At 44.0% G+C, this 18,048-nt stretch overlaps 1 protein-coding gene across 1 annotated transcript in view; it reads left to right on the top strand.

The window, feature by feature from the left end:
* Positions 1-2,699: 2,699 nt before the first annotated feature.
* The window catches only part of LOC135528873 (ABC transporter G family member 23-like), a 29,589-nt gene continuing 14,240 nt past the window's right edge, over positions 2,700-18,048 (top strand). Inside the window, exons 1-8 of the mRNA XM_064957911.1 lie at positions 2,700-2,783; positions 6,101-6,245; positions 7,085-7,244; positions 8,119-8,273; positions 11,667-11,774; positions 12,875-12,968; positions 14,860-14,934; positions 17,461-17,641. Coding sequence (XP_064813983.1) covers positions 6,115-6,245; positions 7,085-7,244; positions 8,119-8,273; positions 11,667-11,774; positions 12,875-12,968; positions 14,860-14,934; positions 17,461-17,641 — 904 coding nt within the window. The 5' untranslated portion in view covers positions 2,700-2,783; positions 6,101-6,114. The remainder of the gene's footprint in view (positions 2,784-6,100; positions 6,246-7,084; positions 7,245-8,118; positions 8,274-11,666; positions 11,775-12,874; positions 12,969-14,859; positions 14,935-17,460; positions 17,642-18,048) is intronic.

Raw genomic sequence — 18,048 nt, 5'->3', positions numbered from 1 at the left:
TAGATATCTGTTTTTCTATATATGTTGGTTGGGTCAGGGTGTGACTAGGGTGGATACTCTAGTTTTTGTATGTCTAGGGCCTTTGTACGTCATGGGGTTTTTGTATGTCTATGTTGGCCTGATATGGTTCCCAATCAGAGACAACTGTTTATCGTTGTCTCTGATTGGGGGTGATATTTAGGTAGCCATTTTCCTAATTTGTGTTGTGGGACCTTGTCTATGTATAGTTGCCTTAGTGCACCTCAGTAGTGTCACGTTTTGTTTGGTTGTTTGTTGTTTTGTTCAGTGAGTTTCGATTTATTAAAATTATGTGGAACTCTACTCACGCTGCGCCTTGGTCCGATCCTTACGACAAACGTGACAGAAGATCCCACCACCAATGGACCAAGCAGCGTGTTCAAGAGGAGCAGGGATCCTGGGCCTGGGAGAAAAGTGAGTGGAGGACATCCTGGACCTGGGAGGAGGTTAACAGGGGACAGGACCCTGCCATGGAAGCAGGCGGAGGCAGCGAAAGAGGAACGGCGACGATACGAGGAGTCAGGGCAACGACGGAAGCACAAAAGGCAGCCCCAAAATATTATTTTTGGGGATGAACACGGTGACATTGGCAGAGGTAGGGTTTAGACGTGAGCCAGCTTACCGTGGGGAGCGTGTGACTGGTCAGGCACCGTGTTATGAAGTGATGCGCACGGTGTCTCCAGTGCGCATTCATAGCCCGGTGCGCTTCCAGTTCCCCGCATTTGCCACGTTAGAGTGGGCATCCAGACAGGACGGGTTGTGCCGGCTCAGCGCTCCTGGTCTCCAGTACACCTCTTCAGACCAGGATATCCTGCACTGGCTTTACGCACTGTATTCCCAGTGCGTCTTCACAGCCCAGTGCGTCTTCACAGCCCAGTGCGTCTTCACAGCCCAGTGCGTCTTCACAGCCCAGTGCGTCTTCACAGCCCAGTGCGTCTTCACAGCCCAGTGCGTCTTCACAGCCCAGTGTGCCTTCACAGCCCAGTGTGCCTTCACAGCCCAGTGTGTCCTGTGCCAGCGCCCCGCACTTATCGAGCTAAAGTGAGCATCCAGCCAGGACGCATTGTGCCAGCTCTACGCTCCAGGCCTCCAGTGCGCCTTCACAGTCCAGTACGTCCTGTGCCTCTTCCTCTTCCTCGCCCTGAGATCTGTGTCACCAGCCCGGTACCACCAGTGCCGGCACCACGCATCAGACCTCCAGTGGGCCTCCACAATCCAGTGTGTCCTGTGCCTCCTCCCCGCACTCGCCCTGAGGTGCTTGTCTTCAGCCCGGTGCCACCTGTACCGGTCCCACGCACCAGGCCTCCAGTGCGCCTCCACAGTCCTGAGCTTCCGGCGACAGTTCCCAGTCCAGAGCTTCCGGCGACAGTTCCCAGTCCAGAGCTTCCGGCGACAGTTCCCAGTCCAGAGCTTCCGGCGATAGTTTCCCGTCAGGAACCTCCAACAACGGTCCACAGTCCGGAACCTCCAACGACGGTCCACAGTCCGGAACCTCCAACGACTGTCCACAGTCCGGAACCTCCGGCGACGGTCCACAGTCCGGAACCTCCGACGACTGTCCACAGTCCGGAACCTCCGACGACTGTCCACAGTCCGGAACCTCCGGCGACGGTCCACAGTCCGGAACCTCCGGCGACGGTCCACAGTCCGGAACCTCTGGCGACGGTCCACAGTCCGGAACCTCCGGCGACGGTCCACAGTCCGGAACCTCCGGCGACGGTCCACAGTCCGGAACCTCCGGAGACGGTCCACAGTCCGGAACCTCCGGCGACGGTCCACAGTCCGATGGATCTATATTTTGGTTTGGTCAGGGTGTGACTAGGGTGGGTACTCTAGTTTTTGTATGTCTAGGGTCTTTGTATGTCTAGGGGTTTTTGTATGTCTCTGTTGGCCTGATATGGTTCCCAATCAGAGACAGCTGTTTATCGTTGTCTCTGATTGGGGATCATATTTAGGTAGCCATTTTTTCTCATTTGTGTTGTGGGATCTTGTCTATGTATAGTTGCCTTCGTGCACATCAGTAGCGTTTCGTTTGGTTGTTTGTTTTGTTCAGTGAGTTTCGATTTATTAAAATTATGTGGAACTCTACTCACGCTGCACCTTGGTCCGATCCTTACGATGAAGGTGACAGAAATTGTTAGATTACTTATTAGATATTACTGCATGTTCGGAACTAGAAGCGTAAGCATTTCGCTACACTTGCATTAAAAATCTGCTAACCATGTGTATGTGACAAATAACATTTGATGTGTCTATTGTTGTTTTTATTTTTTTTGTAGGCGTTGCTAAATTTTTTGTTAGGGCAAATCAAATAAGACATTTTAAACTAGAAATTATAAACTTTAGAAGCCTTTTTGTACCTTGAATACACTACAAGTTTCCATTTCCTGCTGTGCAGGAAGATTCTCTGCAACAAAAGTGATCAATTTAAGATCTTACATCTGTAGCTACTTTTATGTCATTTAGTAGTACGTGAACAGGTGCGTTCATTCCGGTGCAAGAGGCCTGCATGCATTCAGTCTGAATAATGCCTCTTCTTCCTTCTCAAGAACCAACCTGTTCTACCACTTTGAAATAGGCTATAGACCAACTACACACTGATGACATGGAACTGTCAGCTGATCTTCACACAATGTTTACTTCTGTTGGTTCATGTTCACACAGCAGGCTAGGCACACACACTCATTGCTACAGTGCTATAGGTTATGTTGTTGCTCTCCATCTTCTAGACTTCAGCTCCTTCTTGTGTAAGGGAAACTTTTCAGGTGAGTCCCTGTTGTATTTTAGGACTAGTGTTTTCCTAGTTGGCTAAATTACAGCTGGCGTTTTTGTATTTGCTTATCTGTTGTTCTTTCAAAGATTGGCTAACGGTATCGTACCGTATCGAAGCATATCTGAAATTATAACGATGAATCGATTTGTCACTTATCAGACTCATCTAGTGTAGTCTGGCTCTTCCAACTGTTTCCCATCGTGGTCCAAAGGGCTACACCTGAAATTGGTTGTATTTCCTCACTGTCAAAATGTGCAAAAAAATATTCCTCTATCCATTGCTATTGGAGTTCTCTGCTCCCTGACTGTTTTGATGACTGTTAGCAAACTGGATTATAAATGTAGGTCTATTCTCATTTCTACACAGTTTAGATTTTGGTGTTAGAAATTTTAAATCCAATCAAATTGTATCTGTTACATGCGCTGAATACAACAGGTGTAGACTTTACTGTGAAATGCTTACTTACAAGCCCTAACCAACAATGCAGAGTTAAAAAATAATACAAATAAGAACATTTGCATTTTCTTTGGAGCTTGTTTTCTTTTCATGTTTTTTAAGAATTGAACAATTATTGAACTTGGCAAGACAGTTAAGAAAAAAATTCTTACTTACAATGAATAACAATAACAAGGCTATATACAGGGACTACCGGTACCGAGCCAATGTGCAGAGGTACAAGGCAGGTAATATGTAAAAAAATATATATTCTCAAACCACCAGCGGGACGGATTTAATTGTCTCAAGGGCCGAATCTGGCCCGCTGGCCGCAGGTTTCATACCCCTGAACTGGATGCTTTACTAAATATTGTAACATCTGTTTGTTATATGACTCAAATTATTATTGTCCTATTTGACTATTACTCTTTTTATGGAGCTTCTTTAACTGGAGATGGAGTCTTTTAATCTGTTAATCAGGTATTTCAGATCGTGTTTGTTGTCTGCAATTTGATTAATAAAAACGTTGAACTTGAATTTATTCTTCACACAGAAAGGTAAAGATCCATGTCCGAAATGATTTTGCAGTGAATTAATGCTGTCTGTCTGTGTAGAAAGGCTATAGTCCTATAATGTCTCACTAAACTATATCCTATATTACAATGTTATTACAGTCCAACAGTGGTTCCTGTCTGTATGTATGCTGCCATGTGTCATAGCTTGGGTACCAGTTGGTTCAGCTAGCATTCTATTCCTTGCACTCCGTTTCATTGCCAAACATTCTTTGGCACCTAACACAGAGTGAAAGGAGTGGAATGTTATCTAAACAGACTGGTACACAGACGACATGTGGCATTGTGTCAAAGAAGGTGATCTTGATCAATGGAGTCAGATTACGGAGTGGTTTCCCTAATCTCCCAACGGTGGAATGAAAGATGCTGGATTATGTGAGGGAGAATGGGGAAGCCAACACAGAGAAGGGGAGAATGAAACAGGGGAAGCCAGGGAAAGGAGGCAGGGATTAAAGATTATTTGACCAAGGATGCATCCCAAATGGCTCCCTATATATACCACTATAGCCTCTAAGTAATGCACTATGTAGGGAATATCAAATCACATGTATTTATATAGCCCTTCGTACATCAGCTGATATCTCAAAGTGCTGTACAGAAACACAGCCTACAACCCCAAATAGCAAGCAATGCAGGTGTAGAAGCACGGTGGCTAGGAAAAACTCCCTAGAAAGGCAAAAACCTAGGTAGAAACCTAGAGAGGAACCAGGCTATGAGGGGTGGCCAGTCCTCTTCTGGCTGTGCCGGGTGGAGATTATAACAGAACATGGTCCAGATGTTCATAAATGACCAGCATGGTCAAATAATAATAATCACAGTAGTTGTCGAGGGTGCAGCAAGTCAGCACCTCAGGAGTAAATGTCAGTTGGCTTTTCATAGCCGATCATTAAGAGTATCTCTACCACTCCTGCTCTCTAGAGAGTTGAAAACAGCAGGTCTGGGACAGGTAGCACGTCCGGTGAACAATTCAGGGTTCCATAGCCGCAGGCAGAACAGTTGAAACTGGAGCAGCAGCACGGCCAGGTGGACTGGAGACAGCAAGGAGTCATCATGCCAGGTAGTCCTGAGGCATGGTCCTAAGGCTCAGGTCCTCAGAGAGAAAGAGAGAATTAGAGATAGCATACTTATATTCACACAGGACACCGGATAAGACACGTGAAGTACTCCAGATATAACAAACTGACCCTAGCCCCCCGACACATAAACTACTGCAGCATAAATACTGGAGGCTGAGACGGGAGGGGTCAGGAGACACTGTGGCCCTATCCGCTATATACACCACCCCACCATGGGTGCATGATACCCCCGGACAGGGCCAAACAGGAAGGATATAACCCCACCCACTTTGCCAAAGCACAGCCCCCACACCACTAGAGGGATATCTTCAACCACCAGCTTACCGTCCTGAGACGAGGCAGAGTATAGCCCACAAAAATCTCCGCCACGGCACAACCCAAGTTAGGGTTGCTCTACAACCTTCGATGCAGGCTACACACAGCACCACCAGACCTGGGTTTACATTTTATTTGAAATCTTTCAAATACTTTGTGTTTATTCTCACCTGCCTAGAGTGCCAGATGGGCAGATTGCCATTTATTGTAATGAGTCTTGCCCTGGAGGCAGCTCTGAAGAATGGTCACTAGCTATATATACACATCACCCCACCATGGGTAACAGTGGCTCCTATATATACACCCCCCCCCAGCATGGGTAACAGTGGCTGCTATATATACACACACCACCCCACCATGGGTAACAGTGGCTCCTATATATACACACCACCCCCCCAGCATGGGTAACAGTGGCTGCTATATATACACACACCACCCCACCATGGGTAACAGTGGCTCCTATATATACACACCACCCCCCCAGCATGGGTAACAGTGGCTCCTATATATACACACACACCACCCCCCAGCATGGGTAACAGTGGCTCCTATATATACACACACCACCCCCCCAGCATGGGTAACAGTGGCTCCTATATATACACCACCCCCCAGCATGGGTAACAGAAGCTGCTATATATATATATATATATATATATATATATATATATATATATATATATATATATATATATATACATACACACACACACACTGTTGGTACCAGCACGGTACCAATCTGGACCCCACTGCTATTCTGCATCTTTATCCCCCTGTTGTTCACTACTATTCCTGCCTTAATAAAGTGATAATTATGGGGAAATATATATATATATATATATATATATATATATATATATATATATATATATTATTATAATTTTTACATTTGTTTGTTTTTCTTCTTCCAGTGACGGAAGGAAGGATGAAGGCAGAAGCTCCTCCCCACTCCCCCGGATTGGAGGATTTGGCGATCCGGTGTCGGGAAGTGTGTCGGTCGTACGGGAAACTCAAAGTCCTGAGTAACCTCAACTTGACCGTGCCACAGGGACACATGTTAGTAAACCACACTGACATTACAACAAAATCAGGATTCATGTCCAAATCATATATACGTAAGTTAATTGAGTGACACTATTAAGTTTTAGATACGTTATGATGATTTGGACATGAAGTGTGAAAAGACTGTAGTTACCTTTGACTTGCATTGGATTTGTGCCACATTTCACACAATGGCCAAGTAAACAAAACCAAAGCTATGATACCCTTACAGGGTAAGGAACAGGGCCTGATTACTGAACGGGCACGCATGGCAGGTGCCCCAGGGGGGGTTGTAGGCCCTCTGGAGGTCACAAAATGTGTTGAAATGCAGGAAGTTAGCTGTTTTCCAGGAACCCAAATGCAGTAGTCCGGCCCTGGTGAGGAAACCAATATGTAATTTTTTAAACTATCCCTTTAAAGCATAATGATAATCTATACCTTTAACACGTAAACAACATAATTGCATTCTTGCTTATGGTAAAATTTAGGCTTCACTTGGATTTTCACGTGAATCATGCATTGATGTCATAGGAAGTTGTATGCGAGTTACGATTAAGAGTCAGACCATACTGAGTAATAAAGGTAGCAATGTTATCGTACTATCACACTATAGTACAGGGGTACTCAACCTTGACCCTACGAGGTCTGGAGTCTGCTTGTTTTCTGTTATACCTGATCATTAATCACACCCACCTGTTGTCCCAGGTCTAAATCAGTCACTGACAAGAGGGGAACAATGCAGTGGAACTGGCTTGGAGGTCCAGAGTTGAGTTTGAGGGCTATAGTAGATCTCTATGATTTGGCTCTCAGGTCAATTTTTTTAACCCAAAATTCTGTTCTCTCTTACCTTGCAGCTACGGCCTGCTGGGTCCGAGTGGGTGTGGGAAGACCACGCTGTTGAAATGCATTCTGGGAACCCTGAAGATCTCCCGAGGGCACATCAGCGTGTTGGGGAAGCCGCCCGCATTTCCTGGTCACCAGGTCCCTGGGAGGATGGTGGGGTACATGCCACAGGTACACTGTTATCAAATCAAATGTATTTATATAGCCCTTCTTATATTTATATAGCCCTCCTTCTCATCAGCTGATATCTCAAAGTGCTGTACAGAAACCCAGCCTAAAAACCCAAACAGCAAGCAATGCAGGTGTAGAAGCACGGTGGCGAGGAAAAACTCCATAGAAAGGCCCAAACCTAGGAAGAAACCTAGAGAGGAACCAGGCTATGAGGGGTGGCCAGTCCTCTTCTGGCTGTGCTGGGTAGAGAGGAACCAGGCTATGAGGGGTGGCCAGTCCTCTTCTGGCTGTGCTGGGTAGAGAGGAACCAGGCTATGAGGGGTGGCCAGTCCTCTTCTGGCTGTGCCTGGTAGAGAGGAGCCAGGCTATGAGGGGTGGCCAGTCCTCTTCTGGCTGTGCCGGGTGGAGATTATAACAGAACATGGCCAAGATGTTCAAATGTTCATAGATGACCAGCATGGTCAAATAATAGTAATCACAGTAGTTGTCGAGGGTGCAGCAAGTCAGCACCTCAGTAGTAAATGTCAGTTGGCTTTTCATAGCCGATCATTAAGAGTATCTCCACCGCTCCTGCTGTCCCTAGAGAGTTGAAAACAGTAGGTCTGGGACAGGTAAACTGTTACCTTCTAGCTACACTACATACCACAGGTAAACTGTTACCTTCTAGCTACACTACATACCACATGTAAACAGGAGAACATACTCCATAGTATGTCCGTATTCACAAAGGGTCTTACTCGTGTATAAGGGAGATGTATGTTCAGATGAGCTTATTTCCAAGATTTCAACTAACAGCTCACAGCCGAACACTTGATTAACACAACACACCAAAACACAACACATACCATGACATAACATTGTGTTTCTCCTTTAGGACCTGGCGTTGTACAATGAGTTTTCTATCAGTGACACCCTGACGTTCTTCGGAAGGATCCACGGCCTGTCATCTACGGACACCCAGGCACGCATGGACTTCCTGGTGGACTTCCTGGACTTACCTCACAACAGCAGCCTGGTTGGAAAACTCAGGTAATTAGGGTTGCAAAATTCCAGTATCTTTCCCAAAGTTCCCAGGATTTCCAGAAACCTTTCCTTCCAGCTTTCGGAGCATTGTCAACTCGATGCCATTTGATTTACGAGCTGGAATGAATAATAGTCCACGCGAGCTCCTTTAAAAAGCAACAACGCTGTCATGCATAGGTGTAATAGGTGGCAGGGAAGTCAGGCGCAGGAGAGTCAAACTGAGTGTAAAATGGAGTCTTTTAATAACGTTCCAAGAGTATGCTCCATAACAATAAATGTACAAACAAACCAAACATGGGTACGAGGACCCGACGCGCCCCTATACAACAATCACACTATACTGACAATAAAACAATCTCTGACAAAGACATGAGGGGAAACAGAGGGTTAAATACACAACAGGTAATGAATGGGATTGAAAACAGGTGTGTGGGAAGACAAGACAAAACCAATGGAAAATGAAAAAAGGATCAATGATGGCTAGAAGACCGGTGACATCGAACGCCGAGCACCGCCCGAACAAGGAGAGGCAACGACTTCGGTAGAAGTCGTGACAAACGCTGCACATACACCCGGGTGGTACCACTCAATACGTGTGTTGTACATCCCTTTGATATCTAGATTTTAAGTAGACGTTGTGCACCAATATTGAGTTTTAAAAGCCTGTGATATCAAATTAAGTGTCCTTTAATATAGACCACATTCATTTTTAATGTGAATAAAGGCCTACTAATGTGCCAAAATTCTGCATTGTGACATGTCCCTCCGTCAACCCTAGGAAGATGTTAACACCCTTAACCCCAGCATTTCTCCAAGTTTCACCATCATTGTAAAGTCCTAGTTATGTTGTTGTTTTTGACAGTCATTTCTGAAGATTATTATTTATTGTTATTAGTGATTCATTTACTTCTGTCCCTCATTTTAAGGTCCACCTTGTTACGTGAACTGACCTCTTTTAATATGGTGAAACTTTTAATTTTTTAAATAATCATTGAACATCTAATAGTCAAATCACGGAGTAAAAACAGGCGAGCTGTTTCTACTCTTTTTATCCATGTTCTGGTGTTCTGTGGTGGGAAACGGCATGGCAACAAGACTTTGGGGTGACCATCGCTAATTGTGAATGGGAAACTATTCCCACCAATGCCCCAAAAATGATGATATTCCATTTTAAATGATAAATAAATTACAAACTACACCTGTCCCAAATATAAGCAGCACTTGGTACTTATGCACATGTCTTCTGATACTGTCCTGTAGTTAATGATTTGGAGAAAGAGGTGGAAAGGGACATTTCAAACATTTTGGGCTCTCCAGTTGGTCTATAGGGGGTTTCGATCTCCTTCCCCTGTGCCTAGACTATGGCTGAGTCCCAAATGGGACCATATCCCCAGTATAGTGCACTACCTTTGACCAGTAGTGCACTATATAGGAAATAGGGTGCCATTTGGGACTCAGTATATCTAATTTTCATCTGGAGGAAAAGTACACTACAACCAAGAGAGATAGAAAGAGAAGGAAACGGTTTCCCCCTGAGGAGGTTTATGTTTGTTTGTCATGGGCTTCTGTCATGTAAAAATGCTGTGGAGTCAGCCCGCCCTGTCTGAAACTAAGTAGGTGTTATGCAACAGACATTTGCCAAGATGTCAACGCCAAAAAGAAGGCTCCCTCACTTCCATCAAAACAACTCCTCAATGATTGCTTATTACTCTTAGATGTAACAGTAAGAGTACACAGCAAACTGGCCTGTATTACCTGGCGTTGATTATTCAGGGTAACATTTCTAGTGTTGATTCAGGAGTTAAATTAACACTCGGTGGTGTTAAATAACCCCAGTGTTGGTGTTAATAACCAGAGTTGCTGAAATGGTTGTTCCAGTTCATTGTTTTAGGTAGTCTGATATTTTAATCTTCCCAACTCTGGCAGTTGCAGGTGAATAAAAATGCAACATTTTGGATATCCCCTGCTCTGGCTGGATATCAATAGGAATGACACATCACTTTGTAAGCCAGCATAATGTGACTTGCAGAACTTGATGTGGCCTGTAAACCATGAGTTGTAGGCCACTGTATCAGGGTAAAATTAGGCCTTCAAAATAAGGCATTGAGAAATTAAAGGGATACTTCAGGATTTTGGCAGAAGCCCTTTACGTTTTTATGTCTCTGTGTCCAGTATGAAGGACGTTAGAGGTAGATTCACGAGCCACTAGCATTAGCACAATGACTGGAATTCTATGGGAATCTACTAGCATTGCCAAAATCCCGAAGTATCCCTTTAAATAATTTGTATTTAATGACAGCATATTCACTTAGGACAGGGATGGGCAACTGGCGGCCCATGTGGATTAACAGTTCTTCACTTCAATCAATCAATCAATCAAATGTATTTATAAAGCCCTTCTTACTTCAGCTGATGTCACAAAGTGCTGTACAGAAACCCAGCCTAAAACCCCAAACAGCAAGGAATGCAGGTGTAGAAGCACGGTGGCTAGGAAAAACTCCCTAGAAAGGCAGGAACCTAGGAAGAAACCTAGAGAGGAACCAGGCTATAAGGGGTGGCCAGTCCTCTTCTGGCTGTGCTGGGTGGAGATTATAACAGAACATGGCCAAGATGTTCAAATGTTCATAGATGACCAGCAGGGTAAAATTATAATAATCACAGTGGTTGTAGAGGGTGCAACAGGTCAGCACCTCAGGAGTAAATGTCAGTTGGCTTTTCATATCCGTTCATTCAGAGTATCTCTACCACTCCTGCTGTCTCTAGAGAGTTGAAAACAGCAGGTCTGGGACAGGTAGCACGTCTGGTGAACAGGTCAGGGTTCCACTTGTTATGTCAGGCTCTGATTGTCACTCAATTTGCCCATGTTAGCTAACCATTTTAGATTGGTAAATTAGTCTAGTGGCCAGCTATTTAAACTTGTAGTAATCAATGGCAAAATGTGTAGAATTGCAGGAAATGAGCTCATAATTAGTTCAGAAGTTGCCCATCACTTGCTTAGGATTTGACTTGGTGAAGGCCACAGGACTAAAAATGAATTTAGTGCAACAATCATACCCTTTGTCACTAACAAATACAGTCATGGGTGGTAACTCTACAATTTAGTTGAAAGGCAACCTGGGAAATATTCAAATAAGTCTTAACACTAAGTAGTGTGTTAATTTTACACTGAAGTGTGGACCCATATAGACATTGGAACAGTGTTAAACTGCTGTGTAGCTATCGTCATGGCATCAGCTCATGGGAATCTGAATAAAGATGGAAGATTACTCTTGGATAATAACTCTTAGATCTGTGTGTGTGTGTGTGTGTGTGTGTGTGTGTGTGTGTGTGTGTGTGTGTGTGTGTGTGTGTGTGTGTGTGTGTGTGTGTGTGTGTGTGTGTGTGTGTGTGTGTTTACAGCGGAGGGCAGAAACGGAGGGTGTCTCTAGGAGCAGCCTTACTTCAAAACCCCCAGTTATTGATTCTGGATGAACCCACAGTCGGGGTGGACCCTGTGCTGAGAGCCAAGTATGAACTGAACACACACACACGGACACTCACAATTCAACCAAAACCAAACTGAAAACCCAACTATTGTACCCAACCTCATGCCTTCATCTTTGAGTGCTGATCAAGGATCAGATCCCCCCTCTCATTTATTATGATTTAAAAGGCTAAACTGATCCTAGATCAGCACTCTGAGATGTTTCGTGGATAAAGAAAACCCAACCAAGTCAATGTTTCCCAGGTAACCCAGGCAGGTCATCAGGCTAAGACTGCATCCCAGATGGCCCCCTATTCCCTATGTGGTGAACTACTTTAGACCAGGGCCCATAGGATGCCATTTGGGGGCCCAGAGGGTGCCTTTTGGGGGCCCAGAGGGTGCCATTTGGGGGCCCAGAGGGTGCCATTTGGGGGCCCAGAGGGTGCCTTTTGGGGGCCCAGAGGGTGCCTTTTGGGGGCCCAGAGGGTGCCTTTTGGGGGCCCATAGGGTGCCATTTGGGGGCCCAGAGGGTGCCATTTGGGGGCCCCATAGGATGCCTTTGGGGGCCCAGAGGGTGCCTTTTGGGGGCCCAGAGGGTGCCTTTTGGGGGCCCAGAGGGTGCCTTTTGGGGGCCCAGAGGGTGCCTTTTGGGGGCCCATAGGGTGCCTTATGGGAGCCCAGAGGATGCCTTTTTGGGGGCCCAGAGGGTGCCTTTTGGGGGCCCAGAGGGTGCCCTTTGGGACACAGATTAAGACATCTTTATGGTGGTAATCAAATCATATCTGCACGAAGTTAGTTTATTCGTTGTGTGACGCTGAAAGGTGGTTCTCTGAATTGCACTCATGTGATGAGTAACCTTGCCTGAGACCTCAAGACCTGCGTTAGCTCCCCAAGCTAATGCCTAGGCTTTAGCTCAACGGAACACGTAGTCTTTTGGTGCGCAGATGATCACATTTGCACACTCTTTCTCTGTGACTCTACTGCTCGAGGTACAGTACAACATTGTCCCAAACAGCACCCCATGTCCTGAATAGTGCAATATTTTGGACCAGAGCCCTGGTTAGTGCACTTTATAGAGAATAGGGTGCCATTTGGGACCATAGGATGTTGCCCCTAAACCGAGTTGTGTCATGTGTCCCTGTAGGATCTGGCAGCATCTAGTAGAGATTGTGAAAACTGGAAAAGTATCAGTCGTCATCACCACTCACTACATAGAGGAGGCCAGGCAAGCCAACGTGGTAAGATACAGTCTATATACATGATAACTACCTACTGATAGACACTACATAGAGGAGGCCAGGCAAGCCAACGTGGTAAGATACAGTCTATATACATGATAACTACCTACTGATAGACACTACATAGAGGAGGCCAGGCAAGCCAACGTGGTAAGATACAGTCTATATACATGATAACTACCTACTGATAGACACTACATAGAGGAGACCAGGCAAGCCAACGTGGTAAGATACAGTCTATATACATGATAACTACCTACTGATTGACACTTACATAGAGGCTTTTGCCAGCCAATGTTCAGGATTCAGTCTATAAAGATATAAAACTGTATTTTTTACTGATAGACACAACAAGTGGGACACAATCATGAAGTGGTAAGATACATTTATATGGATATTTAAACTTTTTTACAAATAAAACTGAAACATAGAGGAGGCCAGGCAGCCCGTTTAAGTTACAGTCTATATACTTTTGATAACTACCTGTCACTGATAGACACTACATCACCTGTCCAAGGCAAGTCCTCACCTGTCACAATAAACAGTCCTCACCTGTCATAATAAACCTGTCCTCACCTGATAAACCTGTCCTCACCTGTCTAAACCTGTCCAATAAACCTGTCCTCACCTGTCACAATAAACCTGTCCTCACCTGTAAGATACAGTCTCACCTGTCACATGATAACTACCTCACTGTAGACACAATAAACCTGTCAAGCCAACGTGGTAAGAAACAGTCTATATACAGTGCCTTGTCACAATAAACCTGTCCTCACCTGTCTTAATAAACTGTTTCACCTGTTTGCCACATTTCAGGCTTCAAACATAAAGATATAAAACTGTATTTTTTTGTGAAAATCAACAACAAGTGGGACACAATCATGAAGTAAACCTGTTTATTGGATATTTCAAACTGTTTTTAACAAATCAAAAACTAAAATTGTCGTGCAACCTGTTATTAAACCTGTCCTACATGTTTAAGTTAAACCTTTCACCTGTCCTACCTTTAAACCTGTCCTCACCTGTCCTACTAAACCTGTCCTCACCTGTCACAATAAACCTGTCCTCACCTGTCCTACTAAACCTGTCCTTACCTGTCCTACTAAACCTGTCCTTACCTGTCCTACTAAACCTGTCCTCACCTGTCCTACTAAACCTGTCCTCACCTGTCATAATAAACCTGTCCTCACCTGTCCTACTAAACCTGTCCTTACCTGTCCTACTAAACCTGTCCTTACCTGTCCTACTAAACCTGTCCTTACCTGTCCTACTAAACCTGTCCTCACCTGTCACAATAAACCTGTCCTCACCTGTCACAATAAACCTGTCCTCACCTGTCCTACTAAACCTGTCCTTACCTGTCCTACTAAACCTGTCCTTACCTGTCCTACTAAACCTGTCCTTACCTGTCACAATAAACCTGTCCTCACCTGTCACAATAAACCTGTCCTCACCTGTCATAATAAACCTGTCCTCACCTGTCCTACTAAACCTGTCCTTACCTGTCCTACTAAACCTGTCCTTACCTGTCCTACTAAACCTGTCTTTACCTGTCCTACTAAACCTGTCCACACCTGTCCTACTAAACCTGTCCTCACCTGTCACAATAAACCTGTCATCACCTGTCCTACTAAACCTGTCTTTACCTGTCCTACTAAACCTGTCCACACATGTCCTACTAAACCTGTCCTCACCTGTCACAATAAAACTGTCCTCACCTGTCATACTAAACCTGTCCTCACTTGTCATACTAAAACAAGTCTTACCAGTACAAATATTTTATGACTAAGGCTCTTTCTTAATTCATCTTTCCTTGATTCCTCGCATCCTCTCTCCGCGCCATGTTCCTCAAAACTCCATTTGGAATAACTGCTGTTTTCTATCTCTCCAGGTGGGTCTGATGAGGAATGGCCGAATGTTGGCAGAGGGGGAACCAGAAACCTTGATGAAACAGAACAGTGCTGCGGTGAGTAGCCAACAACAGTGTATACAATTTACTTATAAGAATATTTTGTACATTTCTCACTGTATTCAGACAGTTGGAAACTGAAGGGGGAGACAGGTGTACAGGCAAGCGGGAGTATAGTAGAAGCAGGGATTGAATGGCGGTTTATATTAGAGTATATTTAATGTGACTGATGCCAGGAGTGTCACCACTACACAACAATGTTCTGCAGGCAGTAGCCCTACATTGACCCTATTGTCTCCTACCATCCAATCACTGCAGACTTTGGAAAAAGCTTTCCTACAGCTATGTGAGACGTCTGACTGTTGATGTCTGACTGTTGATGTCTAACTGCCTTCCCAGTAATCAAAATTATATTGAAAAGACGTCTTAAAAACATATTTTCCAGATGTTCATTTTAGGTTCTGCATGAAAGGTGAAAATACATACAGTACCAGTCAAACGTTTGGACACACCTACTCATTCAAGGGTTTTTCTTTATTTTTACGATTTTCTACATTGTAGAATAATAGTGAAGACGTCACAACTATGAAATAACACAAATTGAACTTTTGACTGGTACTGTATGTATTTTCATCTTTCATTCAGAACCTAAAATGAATATCTGGAAAATATGTTTTTTTTCGACGTCTTTTCAATATAATTGTGCCTACTGAGAAAGCAGTCAACAGTCAGACATCTCCCACAGCTGTCGGAACGCTTTCTCCAGAGTCTGCAACGCGTGGATGAGGAGGTGTGTCCAAACTTTAGACCGGTACTGTATTTTCCAGCCGTTGAATTCGGGTTCATATTCAGTTCTAAAGGAGAGTTGATAATGCGTATTATCCAGTCATTGAAAATATGTATTTTCTGGACAATTCTGAATGAGTTGAAGAGACGTAATTTTGGTCATTGATTTAAACTGCACATACTGTACATTCTCAATGAAGTTTGCGTTATATCAGAATAATACTTTTTTAAATCCATTTAATATAAGAAAGAGGAGCCAAGTGAAGATTACAACATATTTCTTATTGCGCCAATCTGTCAGTCACTTATGTAAGCTTTTTCAAAGGCTTTAAAACAGGGAGCAATGACGTTAAAAATGGTCCAACAAATGGAATAAACCAACAAACCAGTTCAACTACAAGAACATTCTCAGTAACGGTTACAGGAATATTTTTTTTCTTGCTATGACTTTGAGATGTTGTTGTTTATCAACCTTAGTTGAATGAACTGACTGGAAGTTGCTCTGAACTAGAGCGTCTGCTGAATGACCAAAATGTAAAGGTTAATGTCAATTATTCTAATGCTCTCCGCCCCCAAGCAAGTACACATTGGGTCAGTCCGGACCAGACCAAATCCGAACAAATCATAGACGTCTAGGCTATGTTTCACAAGTTTCAACAGCACAGTACAGTAGAGCACAGTACATTACAGTACAGAGGACAGTAGAGTTGAATTCAGAAGAGTAGAGTACAATATAATACAGTGTAATTCAGTACAGTAGAGTACAATACAATACAGTGTAATTCAGTACAGTAGAGTACAATACAATACAGTTTAATTCAGTACAGTAGAGTACAATACAATACAGTTTAATTCAGTGCAGTAGAGTACAATACAGTACAGTTTAATTCAGGTCGAGTAGAGCACAGTAGAGTACAGTATAGTTTAATTCAGTAGAGTACAGTAGAATGCATTACAGTACAGTTTAATTCAGTAGAGTACAGTACAATACAATACAGTTTAATTCAGTAGAGAAGAGTACACTAGAGTACAGTAGAGTGCAGTACAGTACAGTTTAATTCAGTAGAGTACATGAGGGTAAAATACAGTACATTATACTATATTATACTCTACTGTACTCTACTGTACTAAACCACTTTTCTTTCATGTACTGTACTCTGCTGTGCTCTACTGTACTATAATGTAGTGTACTCTACTGTGCTCTACCGTACTGTAATGTAGTGTGCTCTACTGTACTGTAATGTAGTGTGCTCTATTGTGCTCTACCGTACTGTAATGTAGTGTGCTCTACTGTACTGTAATGTAGTGTGCTCTACTGTACTGTAATGTAGTGTACTCTACTGTGCTCTACCGTACTGTAATGTAGTGTGCTCTACTGTACTGTAATGTAGTGTACTCTACTGTGCTCTACCGTACTGTAATGTAGTGTGCTCTACTGTACTGTAATGTAGTGTACTCTACTGTGCTCTAACGTACTGTAATGTAGTGTGCTCTACTGCACTGTAATGTACTCTGCTGTGTTCTACTGTACTGTGCTGTGTCATCCAAACTTGTTAAAAATAGATGTCAATGATTGGCTCAGATTTGGTCCGGTCTGAACCTGACCATAAATGGATGTCCGTGGACGTTGAAATCAAGGCCGGGCTGGACAGCACAAAAAGTCCAAAAGACGCCTGCGTCGGTCCGTGCTTAGTTGGTTCTGTGTTGACCACTGATCATATACACTTGACTGTGTTATCTGTGTGTTCAATTGACTGTGTTGTCTATCTCCTCTACTGCCCCATCCACCCACTGCAGACCCTGGAGAAAGCCTTCCTGCAGCTGTGTGAGACCTCAGACCAGGTGGGCTCCAAACACAGCACCTACCCTCAGGGTGGGGTACTAGAGAGCGGCCAATCACTCGAAAGCGGCCGGGAAGAGAGTCAACCAATCATGGGAGTCGGGCCGGGACCAGTTGAAGAGCTGCCCAAATACTCAGGTAAATGTAGGGTTGTATGGACACTATACTGTATATACTCAGGTAAATGTAGGGTTGTATGGACACTATACTGTATATACTCAGGTAAATGTAGGGTTGTATGGACACTATACTGTATATACTCAGGTAAATGTAGGGTTGTATGGACACTATACTGTATATACTCAGGTAAATGTAGGGTTGCAAAGTTGTCTTGAATTGAATATCCTAAGATATTCAATACTGTGTGTGTGTGTGTTGGGTTGGGGTTTACTATCTTTGTCGGGACCAGAAGTCCTCACAAGGATAGTAAAACAAGGAAAATTCAGACAAGTGGGGACATTTTAGGGTTAGGGGTTAGGTTAAGGGTTACAATTTAGGTTAGAACTAGGGTTAGCAGTTAGGGTTAGGAGTTAGGGTTAGGTTAG

Source organism: Oncorhynchus masou, unplaced genomic scaffold (assembly GCF_036934945.1).
Source record: "Oncorhynchus masou masou isolate Uvic2021 unplaced genomic scaffold, UVic_Omas_1.1 unplaced_scaffold_1052, whole genome shotgun sequence".
Lineage (NCBI taxonomy): Eukaryota > Metazoa > Chordata > Actinopteri > Salmoniformes > Salmonidae > Oncorhynchus > Oncorhynchus masou.
The sequence above is the reverse complement of the archived record's forward strand: the minus strand, read 5'-3'. Positions and strand labels throughout refer to the sequence as shown.